At 46.2% G+C, this 13,813-nt stretch overlaps 1 protein-coding gene across 1 annotated transcript in view; it reads right to left on the bottom strand.

The window, feature by feature from the left end:
- The window catches only part of PRRC2B (proline rich coiled-coil 2B), a gene marked incomplete at its 3' end in the record, with an annotated part of 58,218 nt that overhangs the window by 7,000 nt on the left and 37,405 nt on the right, over positions 1-13,813 (bottom strand). Inside the window, 9 exon segments of the mRNA XM_080989524.1 lie at positions 4,668-4,860; positions 5,989-6,093; positions 6,555-6,641; positions 7,846-8,040; positions 8,312-8,503; positions 8,790-8,872; positions 9,955-10,096; positions 11,234-11,379; positions 12,964-13,151. Of these exon segments, the coding sequence (XP_080845650.1) occupies positions 4,668-4,860; positions 5,989-6,093; positions 6,555-6,641; positions 7,846-8,040; positions 8,312-8,503; positions 8,790-8,872; positions 9,955-10,096; positions 11,234-11,379; positions 12,964-13,151 (1,331 nt within the window).

The raw sequence follows: 13,813 nt of genomic DNA, 5'->3' as shown, positions 1-13,813 counted from the left end.
CAGGCTCACTGAAATTAATGGAAATGACTAACGGAGGCCCCATCTGCTCAGTACATTTAAAGCATTAAGATACCACTTTAATAAGTTATGGTTTCCCCAAAGAACCCTCAAACTGTGGTTTGTTAAGGGTGCTGAGAGTTGTTAGAACACCCCTATTCCCCTCATAAAGCTACAATTCCCAGAGTCCCCTGAGAAGAGGGACTGACTGTTAAACCACTCTGGGAATTGCAACTCTGAGAAAGGAACAGGGGTCTCCTAATAACAAACTACAATTCCCAGCATTCCTTAGGGAAAGCCATTGACAGTTCAAAGTGGTATAAATAGTGATGTAAATGTACAGTGCAGAAGGAGGCTATTTTAGGTCTGTTAATTTCAATGGGTCTGGTCTGAGGAGGACTAGTATTGAATACAACCTGAAGTATTCTATTTGAACATATATATATGATAAAAGGATGTAGATATAGATATGACCAATACAAAATCTGTTTACATCTTACTGAAATAGACACAACCCACAACCAGATGGGTTGGAAATAGATGGGGAAGGGGATAACATGAGGCAAAACATGGACATCTGTTAATACCCAAACATATAGTGTGGTGTAGTGGTTAGTGTCTTGGACATGGGAGACCAGAGTTCAAATCCCCTACTCAGCCATGAAGCTCACAGGGTGACCTTCGACCAGCCATTGCCTCTCAGCTTAACCTACCTCACAGGGTAGTTGCAGGGATAAAATGAAGAGGAGCCCGCTGGAGGAAATGTGGGATATAAATGTAATAAACAAAATAAAACAAAATACGGTAACAAAATAAGAGGCGGCTAAAAACTTTTAAAACTATAAAGCAGAGTAAGTAACATTAACTTAAAATGCCTAGGGAAATAATAATTTAAAATAAATATTGTAACTTGGGACTGAACTGATGGCAATGTGGTACCAGTCGTATCTCATTGGAGAGGACACGCTAAATTTGAGGGCGCCACCACAGAAACGGCTGTTTCCTTTGCAGCGACATAACACACTTCCCCGAGGGAAGGTACTCAGAAAACAGACAACATTAAGACACCTTAAGGCTACTCAACTGACCATCTTAAGACTGGGCAGGCGTATTTGGAAGAGATGCTATTTCAGGTATTTGGGTTCCAAGACACATGCAATGTTAATAGGTAAACGACAGCATCATGCACTGGGATCAAAAGCGAAGAGGCAGCCAGTGCTGTTTTTTAAAAAGTGATGTGATATGAATTAATGTGGTTGAATCAAATCCTGCACTCCCTGCACCTTCCATCTTGTCTTCAATAGCAGACGCACATAGATTACATTACAGTAATCCAACCAGAAGGTTACTGGAGCATAGATCACTGTGACCAGGTCACAGGAAAGGCTGCAGGAAGCAAACCAGCTCAAGCTAATAAACCAGTGCCTCATGCTACCAAGGGCACTGGGGCCTCAAATGACAACACTGGAACAGGTTTTGCAAGTCTCTGTGAGTGTCTGGATTGAGTTCAAGGTTACTTTTTATACAGTGGTACCTCTGGTTACATGCTTAATTTGTTCCGGAGGTCCATTCTTAACCTGAAACTGTTCTTAACCTGAGACACCACTTTAGCTAATGGGGCCTCCCGCTGCCGCCGCGCCATTTCTGTTCTCATCCTGAAGCAAAGTTCTTAACCCGAGGTACTATTTTTGGGTTAGCGGAGTCTGTAACCTGAAGCGTCTGTAACCCGAGGTACCACTGTATCTCTATCTGTCTATCTAACTAACTATCTGAACATGACCACATTATAGACCACACATATGTTTTATTTTCAACCTGATAAATCACATAGCTGCATTCTTTATTTCTTTATTGACAATTGTGACAACTGATCTCTTTTAAAAAAAACAACTCAATAAAAATATTTGGAAAAAGTAGAGTTTAGACTAATCCATCAACTCAACACTGCATACTATATATACTGACACTAAGAACCCAACTTCCCATTTCATTAACTCAGGTCTTTTTGTTTTGTTTTTTAAAATGCAAATGAAGCTCATGCATCATGTGAATGCAAGTAAACAGTCATTTCAAGCTCTGAATAAGCATCCCTAGTAAATGGCTACTGATTCAGGGCAACTGAATCAAAGCAAATTCTTAAAGAATAATTCTGGGGGCGAGTGGGTGTGGCTGATAGAGAAAGACACTGAGTTAGGTGACACACTCTTTCTTAAGCGGATATGGCTCAGGTATGGTATGTCTATAGATAGGTGTGCTCTGAATTATTAATAAAATTAAAATCCTCGTTTCTGGGAGAGAGGCATGGTGCTTCAGAGATCGTTCTGCTAGCTCTGGCTGACAGAAGATAATTACTTGGTGATAGTTAATAGCCAGACAGATAGTCTGGCTCTATTAATCACTCTGGAGATACGGTGATCAAAGAAAGTTAACCTCAGGACATCTGGATCAAAGCAGTTTTTCTATGCCTCGCAGCTCAGATGGGAGCTGGCAGGCAGAGAACACCACCATCCCCAAACTCCACACGTTCAATTGAAAACAGGTAACAGAATTACACCCTCTTTTTAAAACCCTTTAAAACATGTTTAGAACAAGGGAACTGTAATGAGAGATCCCTCCATCTGCTGGGGAAAATCTACAATCTGAAAATCTTTGAATATCACCTTCTGTTTCTGGAAAAACTGAAAGGAAATTAACTGTTTAAGTGTCCAATGCAAAGTGGAAAGCTTGATCTGTGGTGGACAAGAAAGATTAAAACGAGACTATAGAAATTCCGGTATCTCCCCCCCCCCCCCCCCGCTGGCACTAAAGAACTCAAGAAAATGAAAGTAGAGTAATTATCATTAGCTGTGAGAAAAAGATTTTGTTTTGAGATAACAGAGAAGCCCAAGATTGTAGTTTTGCAGGAGGATAGATTTAGGTGGATTGAATGGCCATTAATAACCAGAAACATTAAAAGCATTCAATAGGACTCAACCAGTGATTGTTGGTTTTGTTTAGCCAATTGATGGCTGAACAATTAACAATGATCAGCTCAATATGTGATGAAGGAAATGAGCCAGATGATGAAGGAAAAAAGAAGCTAGAGGAATATGAGGTAGAAAATGGATATGAGAAATATGCAGATGCCACAGAACAAATTGATGAAAAGTTGGCAGAACTGGATCAATAAATAATCAAATGTATAATTGTGTGGAAAAGGAAATGACATCCATACAAGGATTTTGGGGGAAAGTAGAAGATAAAAGTCACAAATGATTTGGAGAATTATTTGGATATGGTGTTGATGGAGTGGAGAGGGGGGAAAAGCTTTGGGACTTCAGTCCTGGTATTTTTTTAGTTTTAGCAGAAAGAAAGTACTCTGCATACAATTTGGAGCAAATTCAGAGAATGTTGTGATAACAGCTATGCTAGTACCTCTGGAAAAAGATTTGAAACAAATGAAGTGGAAGGCCCTTAAGAAGAAGATCGGGATACCACCATAAATACAACAAGAAATGGAATACAACAGAAAATGCAACTGAACATATGGATCTGGACATGAACGAGAGGATATATGATGAGGAACAAAAGTGGAATATTGGCCCAATGTGTGATCACAGTGGAGTCTTTAATATGGAAATGGATGAAAAAATAATAATGTTATTCAATATGAAGTAATTGTGGTGGGAATTAATAGAGGTAAAATTAAAAGAAAAAATATGGTTAGCATTTATTAATAATAACAATTAGGAAATATCTTGGGACTTTTCACAGGAAAAGGAAACAAATGATTCTGGGACACCTTAACTTAAAAGAAATACTATTTAGCGCAAAGTGGAGAAGATGAATGTTTGCATGGATTGAAAGTTTTAAATAGTCATATTTTATTCTATTATGTAAATGGCAGGTGGAAAATTGGAAGTTCTGTAAAAAAAATTTTTTTTGGCTAATGTTTCTTTTATTTTCCTTTCTTATTTTATCTCTCTTTTTCTCTTTCCTCTCTTTATTTCTACTGTTCCTTTCTTTTCTCCTGGTTTTCTTCTTTTTAATTTTTCATAGCTGTAATTTTACTGTATTGTGGGAAAATCTTATTAGAATTAAAATCTTTCAGGAGAAGATGAATTCTGCCTAAAATAGTCCCCAGCACAGTAGCAGAAACAAGCTGGTCCAGTGACAGGCAAGATTCGAGTCTCTCAGCCACAGGATCTCTTCAAATGCCCTTTGCTCATACAGCATAGGGTTCAGTAGGATCCATTGCAAAACATCACAGAGACTGAGGGCACGCAAGAAGGGATCTCCCAGAATGCCTTGCTATTTCTGGGAAAACACACACAATGCCAGCTCTCCACCACACTTTGCTATATAACTGGGTACAAGTCATATCCAACAGAATTAATCTGAGCCTTGAGAAGCACATGGAGATGAAAGATGAAGTGGGAAACAGCATCACTCTTTCCACAGCTCCATGTACTTTTCTTCTTTGAAAAGTTAACCACCCTCACCCTCATTTCATGACCAAGAGAAGGGGTCCCTCTGTGGATATGTGGGCACCATTGTGTGAGAAGCTAAGGTCACTAGTAAGTACACCTGGTACGACTGTTAACAACGACCAGTTTTATTTCACTTCTAGAAGGGAAGGAAAAGCAGGGGACCAGCAGGCAAACAGAGAGGAAGGAGAGCAAACGGTGTACCTGGGATCGAAGCAGACGGTGCCACGGATGCCACAGGCATTGGCGGTACAGAAACGCCACCAAAGGAGCTGTAGCTCACGCCGTTGGAAGCCCCAACACTGGCAGGAGGTTGGATGCCGGAGCCAGCACCCCCAGGAGAGCTCTGTTCCGGGAGACTGGGGGAGTTTTCCCAAGCTTTGCGGGCTGATTCCATCTGCAAGGGCAGAGAGGACAAAACTGAAAACAACCCAAGACATTTCAGGTGCAAAGCGGGTGCATAGCCACTGAACCCCACAGCCCTTCTAAAAACAAGAAAGAAAATGTTCCCCAGGGAGTTTGCAACTAGGAAAAGAATGGGGGGGTCTTGTTCATGAGATGTGAAAGCTTCGTGAAACAGCAGGTGCTCTGCATTCAGAAGATCCTGAGTTGTTTCTGACTAAGTTCTACTCAGATCCACTGAAATGAATGGGCCTAAGATAGTAATGTCTCTCAGTTCCAACAGGTCTACTCAGGAGCAACATTAACATTGGCTATTACTACGAGTGATCCAGAGTATGGCTTAATAAGACCCAATAGCTGCCGCCAGTCAGTGTAGACCAGTGATGGTCAAACTTGGCCCTCCAGCTGTTTTTGGACTACAACTTCCATCATCCCTAGCTAACAGGACCAGTGGTCAGGGATGATGTCCCTTTGTAGTCCCAAAACAGCTGCAGGGACAAGTTTGGTCATCACTGGTGTAGACAATGCTGGTGTAGACGGACCAACGGTCTAACTCAACATAAGGCAGCTTCCCGTGCTGAAGCCCACAACACCTCCCCCAGAGTGATACTGGAAGTCCCTTTCTTGAATTCCAACTTTCATTAAAATACACACACCTTTCCTTATAGATCAAAGGAAAAGTAGGTAAGAGCCCTGATGGATCAGAGCCAAGACCCATTATGTCTAGCATCCAGATCCCACAACGACCAATCAGATGCCTCGGAGGAGCTCACAAGCACAACAGTACTTGCCCCACTGGTCTTTCCCCTGCAACTGGTATTCAGAAGCTGACCTCACCTCCAATACTGGACGAACTACACTGCCACCTTGACTACTGACAGCCTAATTCTCCTTCATAAACTTCTCTCCCCCAACCCCGTTTTAAACCCATCTAAAGTGGGTAACCATCACTAGATCTCTCATGGGATGTGAATTCCACAGTTTAACTACGTGCTCCCGAGGTTCGTAGGCTTAGAAATAAATCCTCCGCCCTTGCTGGATGTGAAAGGTTGTTGTTTCTTTCTAAGCTGCCCCTGTGGCAAGTACCCTTATCTGCCCCACTCCCATTAAACCCAATGTTTACTTTAAGAGTGAGGTCAGTCGTGGGGAAAGACATGGGATTCAGGCCGATGCACCGTGGAAGGTGGTGGTCTCTTCGGAGCACAGGGAGGGTTTGTGTGAGCCCAGCCTGCAGAGAAAAAAACACAGAGACAACAGGTTTTGTTTTTATTCTGGAGAAACTGCATACCAATCTTCTTATTTAAGAAAGAAGTCAGGGCTGACAAAAGCTTCATTAGAGATATAAAATACAATCAGCATAAAGAAACAAAACAAAAAAATCCCATGAGACACTAATTAAAAAAATAAGACTTGAGCTCTACAATCACTAAAGGACTGGAGAGAATAATTAAGAGGTTTAGTTAGTGCCAAAAGATTGCAAAATAGATGCTGGGAGGGCCTCTTTGGGGATGACGTTCCAAAAGGAGGATACTGTAGTTCAAAAAGAACCCTCCTTCGTCATCATCCACCTCCAATGGCTGCAGGAGGAGGATCTGAAGAAGGGCATCAGCAGATGATCTTCCCAGCTGGGCAGGTCAATAGGCAGACTGGAAGCCAATAGGAAGGAATGCAAAAGGCAGGTCTACTTACATTGCTGGCCAGGGCGTCCTGAAGCTTTGTGACTGAGTTAGCTGTGGTACTGGAGGCCGGTCCAGGGGGCAGGCTGAAGTCCGAATCCTGCAAAGAGGCAATTTCTACATAACCCTGTACTCAACTTTTTAGTGCAGAACTTACAGTCCTTTTATGGTTGCTGAACTCCCATCAGATTCCCAGCCAACATCTGCAAGGATCAGGGGATAATTGGAAATGTAGTCCAACGACATCTGGAATGCTGTGGTTCCCCAGCCCAATCTAGATGCAAACCCCCCAAGGTGAAGCTATGTGAAGGACACGGAAGGAATGACACAGGGGGCAGCTGGCTTGATACTTTAATGGTCAGGATTAACAGGGGACAAGGTTAGCCCCCTAACCTAGCAGAGCCTCCAGTGCCTCCTTTAACTTTTCCCCATAGAAATGAAGGGTTGAAAGAAGTAGGGAAATTAGCTCCTATCACTGGGAAAGGGGTGGGGGAGTGAGAATGAGGTTTGGGCCCGTATTGAAACTTAGGCCCCACCTGCAATATACATTTAAAGCACTGGGATACCACTTTAGCTGTCATGGCTTCCCCCAGAGAATCCTGCGAAGTGTAGTCTGTTGAGTGTTGTTAGGAGATGCCTTATTCACCTTACAGATATGGTCTGCCTGAGACCTGTTACCACTGTAGGCAAAATGCCCTAATGCCTCCCCCCGCAGGTCTGGGTCCCCACTCTGCCCCCACCCTCCCGCTACTACCGTCACTAGCCCCATCACCCGAGTTGTATCTTTGGCAACACCCCCACTGCTGCCACAATGCAGCAGCAGCGGTGAGGATATAGAGGGGACAGTGGTTAGGGCATTGTTGTTGTGTTAGTGGCACAGGAAGCCCCAGAGGAGCTGGCAGCGGCGCAACAATGGGGGCTGGATCCACTGCTTGAGGCAAATGGTTTCACCTCATCTCATGCACAGACTACCCCTACTCACAGAGTTCCCTGGGAAAAGGATTTGACTATTAAACCACCCTGGGAATGGCAGCTCTGTGGTGGGAATAGGGGCATCCTAACAATTCTGGTCACCTGAACAAGCTACACCTCTGGGGGAAGCCATGACTGTTTAAAGTGGCATCATACTGCTTTAAATGCATGTCATGACTGTGGCCTAAGAGAGCACACACACACCTGCCCAAACAGATGCTAACACCCAAGAAGGTTGGTAGGGATGAAGGTAGGCAGTCCTTCAGTTATTTGGGAGCTAAGCCCACAAAACCATAACAGGCAGAAAAAGATGAAGCAAAAGCAATCCTTACTTTAGGGTTTACTCCAAATTCAATGGGAGGCACAGGAAGGACCGAATCCACGTGGATCTCCACCCCATTGACCGGGGGGACGCTGCCTTCAAGGCGTTCCGCTCCTTCAGAGCCTTTCCGGTTTTTCAGGGAGCGCTCATTGCCAATTGGGCCCGGCTTGTGGTCCTTGCTCTGACCCAGGCTTTGCTCTGAATCCTTAGCAGGGAAACAAGAGAGGCCCTGATTTAAAGGGAGAAAGGAAGTTCAGCTCCCAGCATCTCCAGGTCAGGCTCAGAATGTCCCCTGCCTTAAACCCAGGAGAGCCGCTGCCAACCAATGTTGACAACAATGAGCTAGAAGACTTCCAGCCCTATTGAGCCTGGTTTCCAGAATGTGCCTGACAAAACCAGACCACCCTTGACTTCCAGCAGCTGGATCCAGATGCTAGACAGCACATCTGGTGCCAGTGGCAGTTAAGCTAGGTTACCTTTTTATCTGACTGCTTTGGCGCTTGCTCTTTCTGGCAGTCAGTTTTGGGATCCACCAGGCCACCTCCACTCATCTCTTCAGGCTTGAGAGTGCCATATGGAGAGCTGCGCTGGGAAGAAGTGGCGGAGGATTCCCGCGACTCAGCGCTCAGGTCAATGCCACTATCCCCCTGGCTGCCTTTAAATCCCTGCTGCGCAAAGCGTGGAAAGTGTTAAAACCCCTCCCAGCAATACCGCTACAAGTCCTAAGAAACGTGAGGCCACCACCAAAATTAACGCCTCTTTGTCAAAGTCATCACCATATCCACAGTGTACAACAGCGGTTGCTCTTCGTGCTCAATTCCTGACCACACCAGCTCAGCCTCTATTACACTAGGCATCCCCACCTCTTTACACACCTACATTTCATTGGATGGCAGGACTGGACACCCGCCCTCCCTTCCACTCTTTACAGAGGAGAGGCTTGGGTGCACTTACCTCGGTGGAGCTGGATTCGTTACTGGTAAAGGCATTGACAGGTTTGCTCCAGGAATCCGTGCCAGATGACTGAACGGAGAGTGCTGTGGCAAGAGCAGATAAATGGGAGTTAAGATGCTTCAGAGAGGCCTCCGGGGCTGCTTCTCATGTTACATATGTCGCCTTTTCTCAAACATGCATGTTGGGGAAGAAGAATAAAACTCAAACAGTAAGGGGAAATCCTATCCTCTGGCTTTTAATTGTATGGAACGGATGGGCTTCAGCAGTTTGGATTTGGTTTTACCTGATACCTTTTGTGCATGGGAACGTAAGAAGCTGACTTATATCGATTCAGACTGTTGGTCCAACTGGTTCAGTGCTGCCTACACTGACTAGGAGCGTCTCTCCAGAATTTCAAGCAGGGCTTTCTTTCATCCCTACCTGGAGATGCCATGGGAGACAGAACCTGGGACTTTCTGCGTGGAAAGCAGATGTTCTACCACTGAGCTATGGCCCTACCTCCATCTTATGTTTTGAGGAGTTTTCTTTTGAGTTTCGTTCATAGATGAAGGGGTGGCTGCATTCCCTTAGCAGTAATCTGCCAGGCGCTGGGTATAATAGTGTTTGGCAGGCTCACAGCCGAAAGTGAGCAGGACCACCCCTTTCCATCTCTTTCTACCATCCCCATTTCCCTCTCCCTACCCTGCTCCATTTCAGAGATTGCCTGGGATCTGATGCATTTCCAGAAAATCTAGAGAGGGTAGTGTTGTTTACAGGGTTTGCTGGAAGTGCCTCGACAGGGATGGTGAATCTCAGGTCTGGGGCCAAATGCAGCCTTCTCTATCTGGCCCTTGGGACTCTTCCCAGGCCACGTGCCTGAGCAGTCCTACTTCATATCCTCCTTGTGTGTTTCTTCCTGCCTGGACCGTGTCCTTGAACTCTGGCAATGCCTCTTGCTTGCCAGGATGGAGGACAGAGGGAGGGTGTGTATGTGTGTGTGTGTGTGTGTGAGAGAGAGAGAGAGAGAGAGAGCGCGCGCATGTGTACAAACTGGCTTACTGTACAAAAGCAAAATTTGCATTCACTGCTCCACCCACACCTTTGCATCTGACCATGCCAACTACTGGCACATCCAGGAAGAGAATGTGGCCCCCACCCCACCCTGATCAAGACACACCTGACTCACCTGGACTGTTGGTCTCCCAGATCTCTGTGCCCAGGCTGTTTCCAGAAACCGAAACATCTCCTTGCTCAAGGCACATGCTGCTCTGTTTCTTGGCAAAGCGAGGTGGGATACGAGACTGAAGGACGCGGCCCTTGGCTGGAGCCTGTGGGAGAAACGAGGGAAGCCCAAGGGCGTCAGGACTCCTGGGAAACACTAGAAGGCTTTGACTCAGAGACAGAATCTCAAGGAAACATTGGTTTTTGTCTGGCCAAAGTGTGAACATCTTTCTTCCAACTCAAGGGGGTGGTGACGAGAGGCAGTTGTGCAGAGACCCTAATCTGCAACAACATCATCATGGGGCAAGAAGCAGGAAACAGTGGTGGGCTAGATCTGTTAGAACACCGGCAAGCAGTGGCATCAGAGAAGTCAAATCTACAGCACAATCTTCAGGCAAGACAGGAGCCTGACACAGATTTGGCAACAACACCCACTGTAAAAGTGGCAGCAGGACCTTGGAAGGGCTGCATGGAACACCCCGGAGGGCCACACACGGTTGCCCCTTTTCTCCTATAAAGTCTCCAGGTCGGGATGGGGATTTGCCTGGGAAAGAACAGGATCAGCTTTGTCCAGCTTTTGCTCCAAGATTGGTGGTGGTGGCAAAGTTGTCCTTGCCTGTCATTTCTGATGATTTAGAAAATGAGTTGCCAATGAAGTGCCCAAAGGACCCAGAGTGCCTACCAGTAAGTACCTGCTATGGCACCTGAGAAAAGTCTCAGTAACTACTCCCTCAAATGTCCACAGTGTACAACCAGAGGCTGTTTGCTCTTCCTCCTCAGTTCCTGTCTGCACCAGTGCAGCCTCTCATGCACTGGGAAACCCCCTCCTCTCTTTAATATGCCCTCATTGCATTGTATGGCAGGATTAGACACACTGTTCCAGCCACTTTGTTCCTAGTGCCCGTGACACTCCCTCACAATTCCAAATGTGCCTACTGGCCCCCCAAAAGAGTTTGGTTTACAACAGATGAAGGGAACCTTTGGCCCTCCAGATGTTGCTGAGCTGCACTTCCCATCACCCTTGGCCACACTTGCTGGAGTTGATGGGTGCTGTAGTTCTGCAAAACACCTGGAAGGCAAAAGTTGTTCCCACACACCCCTGGTTTAGAATGTATAACACCAGGATATGAAACACAAACCCTGGTTTGTTAAAACAGCTGCCTTTACATGTGGCGCGTGTGTGCGTGTGTGTGCTAAAAATGGATACCTAGGTTCAGGGGGCACTCCTGCCCCCAGGTGCTCACCTGGGCTGCTTGCTCTTTTTTCCGTCGCTCCTCCTCCAGCAACCTCCGCTGCTTCTTTGTCAGGACCTCGATGAAGCCTTCGCTCCCAATCGGTCCAACTTCCGTCTCTTCAGCAGGGCCTGAAAGCCGTCCGTCCATGATACCATCTGAGAGTCAGTTTAAAGACAACTTCAGCTTATTTCCAACTTTGCCCTGGTTCTCACTAGACTAAGAACTTGACATTGGGGCTGCGGTTTCATCCGAAACCTTCAATGCTCAAAACCTTTAAGGTTCAAAGCGCAGCAGGTGTAAAGCATGGCAGACCAAGCTCTGCTGTTGTTCTAACCATCAACATATACCCCCCAAAGGGCTCCTGCTTTAACGTAGCAAGCAAGAAGTATCTTTAGACTGGGCAAGTAAATGAACACTCCTCCAAGAGGGCTGGGTCCGAGATGTTTTTGCTGGTGCTCATGTCTTTGTGTCTGGACAGGAGGCAGTGCTGGCTTGAAGCCCAAAGCATCTTCAGGCGCTTCCCCTGCAGGCAGACTTGCTGGCAAAAGCGACTAGAAGACCGCGGTGACAAAGGGGACAAGATAGAAGCACCAGGAAGCATCTGGGTGGGTCCTCATTCTGATATCCTCTCCAGGCCCAGATGTGGCCCAGCCCAGCTCACTTGGTCCCATCCCAGGATCATTGGACACCAATTCTTTGAACTCCTCCTACCACTCATCCTGGTCTGGACAGCCATTCCAGGATGTCTCTCTTTAGAAGAAGCTTCACAATCTGCCTTTAAGCTGCAGGAGCCAAGATGGCTTACAATATAAGATGAAAATACATTTGCCATAAAATCCACAACAATACCACACGTTTCGGGGGGGAACAAAAGCAGCAGCAGCAAACCAATTGCAGCAGCAGGGTTAATGTTAAAACAATACCAAACCCTTGCAAAACTACATACAGTGGTAACTCTAGTTGCGAACGGGATCCATTCTGGAGCCCCGTTTGCAACATGAGCAGAACGCAACCCGTGTCTGCGTGTCGTGGTTCGCCGCTTCTGCGCATGCGTGTGACATTATTTTGAACGTCTGCGCATGCACCAGCGGCAAAACCTGGAAGTAACCCTTACCGGTACTTCCAGGTCGCCGCGGGACACAATCTGAAAAGATTTAACCTGAAGCAAACATAACAAGCGGTATGACTGTATCGACCATTCACTTAAGGGCTACACGACAGCAAGCCAAACGAATTTCCTGAAGGGCACCACTACAGAAAAGGCCCTGTGCCATGACTCACCCAACCATTTCTAGGCATGGAGAGGGAATTCATTTGGTCCACATCTTGAAGTGAACTGATCTAATGCACTGGTCCTGGATTTATATCCAGATTGGAACAACAACAGACTGGAACAGAGCTGTCTATCAGATTATGCACTTCTCTTAATCTTTGACAAATCAGAAACCACTGCATCTTCTCTCCACAGACACCTTCAGGTGGTTTGGAACAATCACCTGAAGATGTGTCCAAATGCACAGAAAGCAGACAGACGATTCCCCAAACTGTGTATCAGACGCTCATCCTCTATTGCAGCGGTTCTCAACCTGTGGGTCCCCAGATGTTGTTGGACTACAACTCCCATCATCCCTGAGCTCTGGCCTTGCTAGCTAGGAAAGATGGGAGTTGTAGTCCAACAACATCTGGGGACCCACAAGTTGAGAAAGGTTGCTGTATTGGATTAAGTGAACAGGACTTACTTCCGTAGCTCAGCTCAAACTGAGAAATGGCCTCTCCCTTCTCTCCCATCTGCTGGGTTCCAGACTTGGGCTCCCTCTCTGGATTCTTTCCCAGCCCTTCAGTGCTGTTCAGGTTAGCATGGGAGCCGTAAACAGAATGGCTGCTCTCAGGACTGCTAGGGTCAAGCCCCCCACTGTCGTCGGGAGATCTAGAGGAGAAAGCGAAAGAGCACCAGCTTCAGGGAAGATCATTTCATGCAAGGATGGGAAAACCTCTTGCCTGGGGGCCTGAATGTGACCCTCCAGGCCTCTTTCTGGCTCTTGGAACTTGCCAAGCCACACCCCCTCATGCCAGACCTCACTGGTCCTGCTTCACAGCCTAAGGATTTTTTTTTAGCCTGGCTGGACTGTGTCCTTGTCTGGATGGAGGATAGGTAAGAGAAGTGTGTGCACAAGTACGTGCAGAAAACAGAAAGGTAAAAGCTTTTTTCTTGGTTGCTCTGTTTGTGCCTCAGGCTCCACCCATCACTGGCATGTGGTCCTCAGAAGATTACTTTTGGGCTGCAAAAGATGACTGGCAGTGACTCTTTGGTTTGAGACAGGGGGGATTCCCAGTCCTACTTGGAGATTATGCCAGAGACTGAACCTGGGATCTTCTACATACAAAGCAGGTGCTCTACCACTGAGCCATGGCTTCTGCCCACAGTGTGACAAGAAGTTGAATTTAAGTGCAGTGCAGCAATCCAGGCACATCCTTACATGCAAAGTCGCCTTATGCTACATAAGCCCACTACTGCCACCATTATAGGTACCATGTAATACCCATTCTCCATTCGTAAGCAATCAATATTCTACTGTGGCAGCACCTACA

The sequence above is a fragment of the Podarcis pityusensis genome (genome assembly GCF_964106645.2).
Source record: "Podarcis pityusensis genome assembly, chromosome: Z".
NCBI classification, from domain to species: Eukaryota; Metazoa; Chordata; class Lepidosauria; order Squamata; family Lacertidae; genus Podarcis; species Podarcis pityusensis.
Note: the sequence above shows the minus strand (reverse complement) of the source record. Positions and strands in the feature narration are given on the sequence as shown.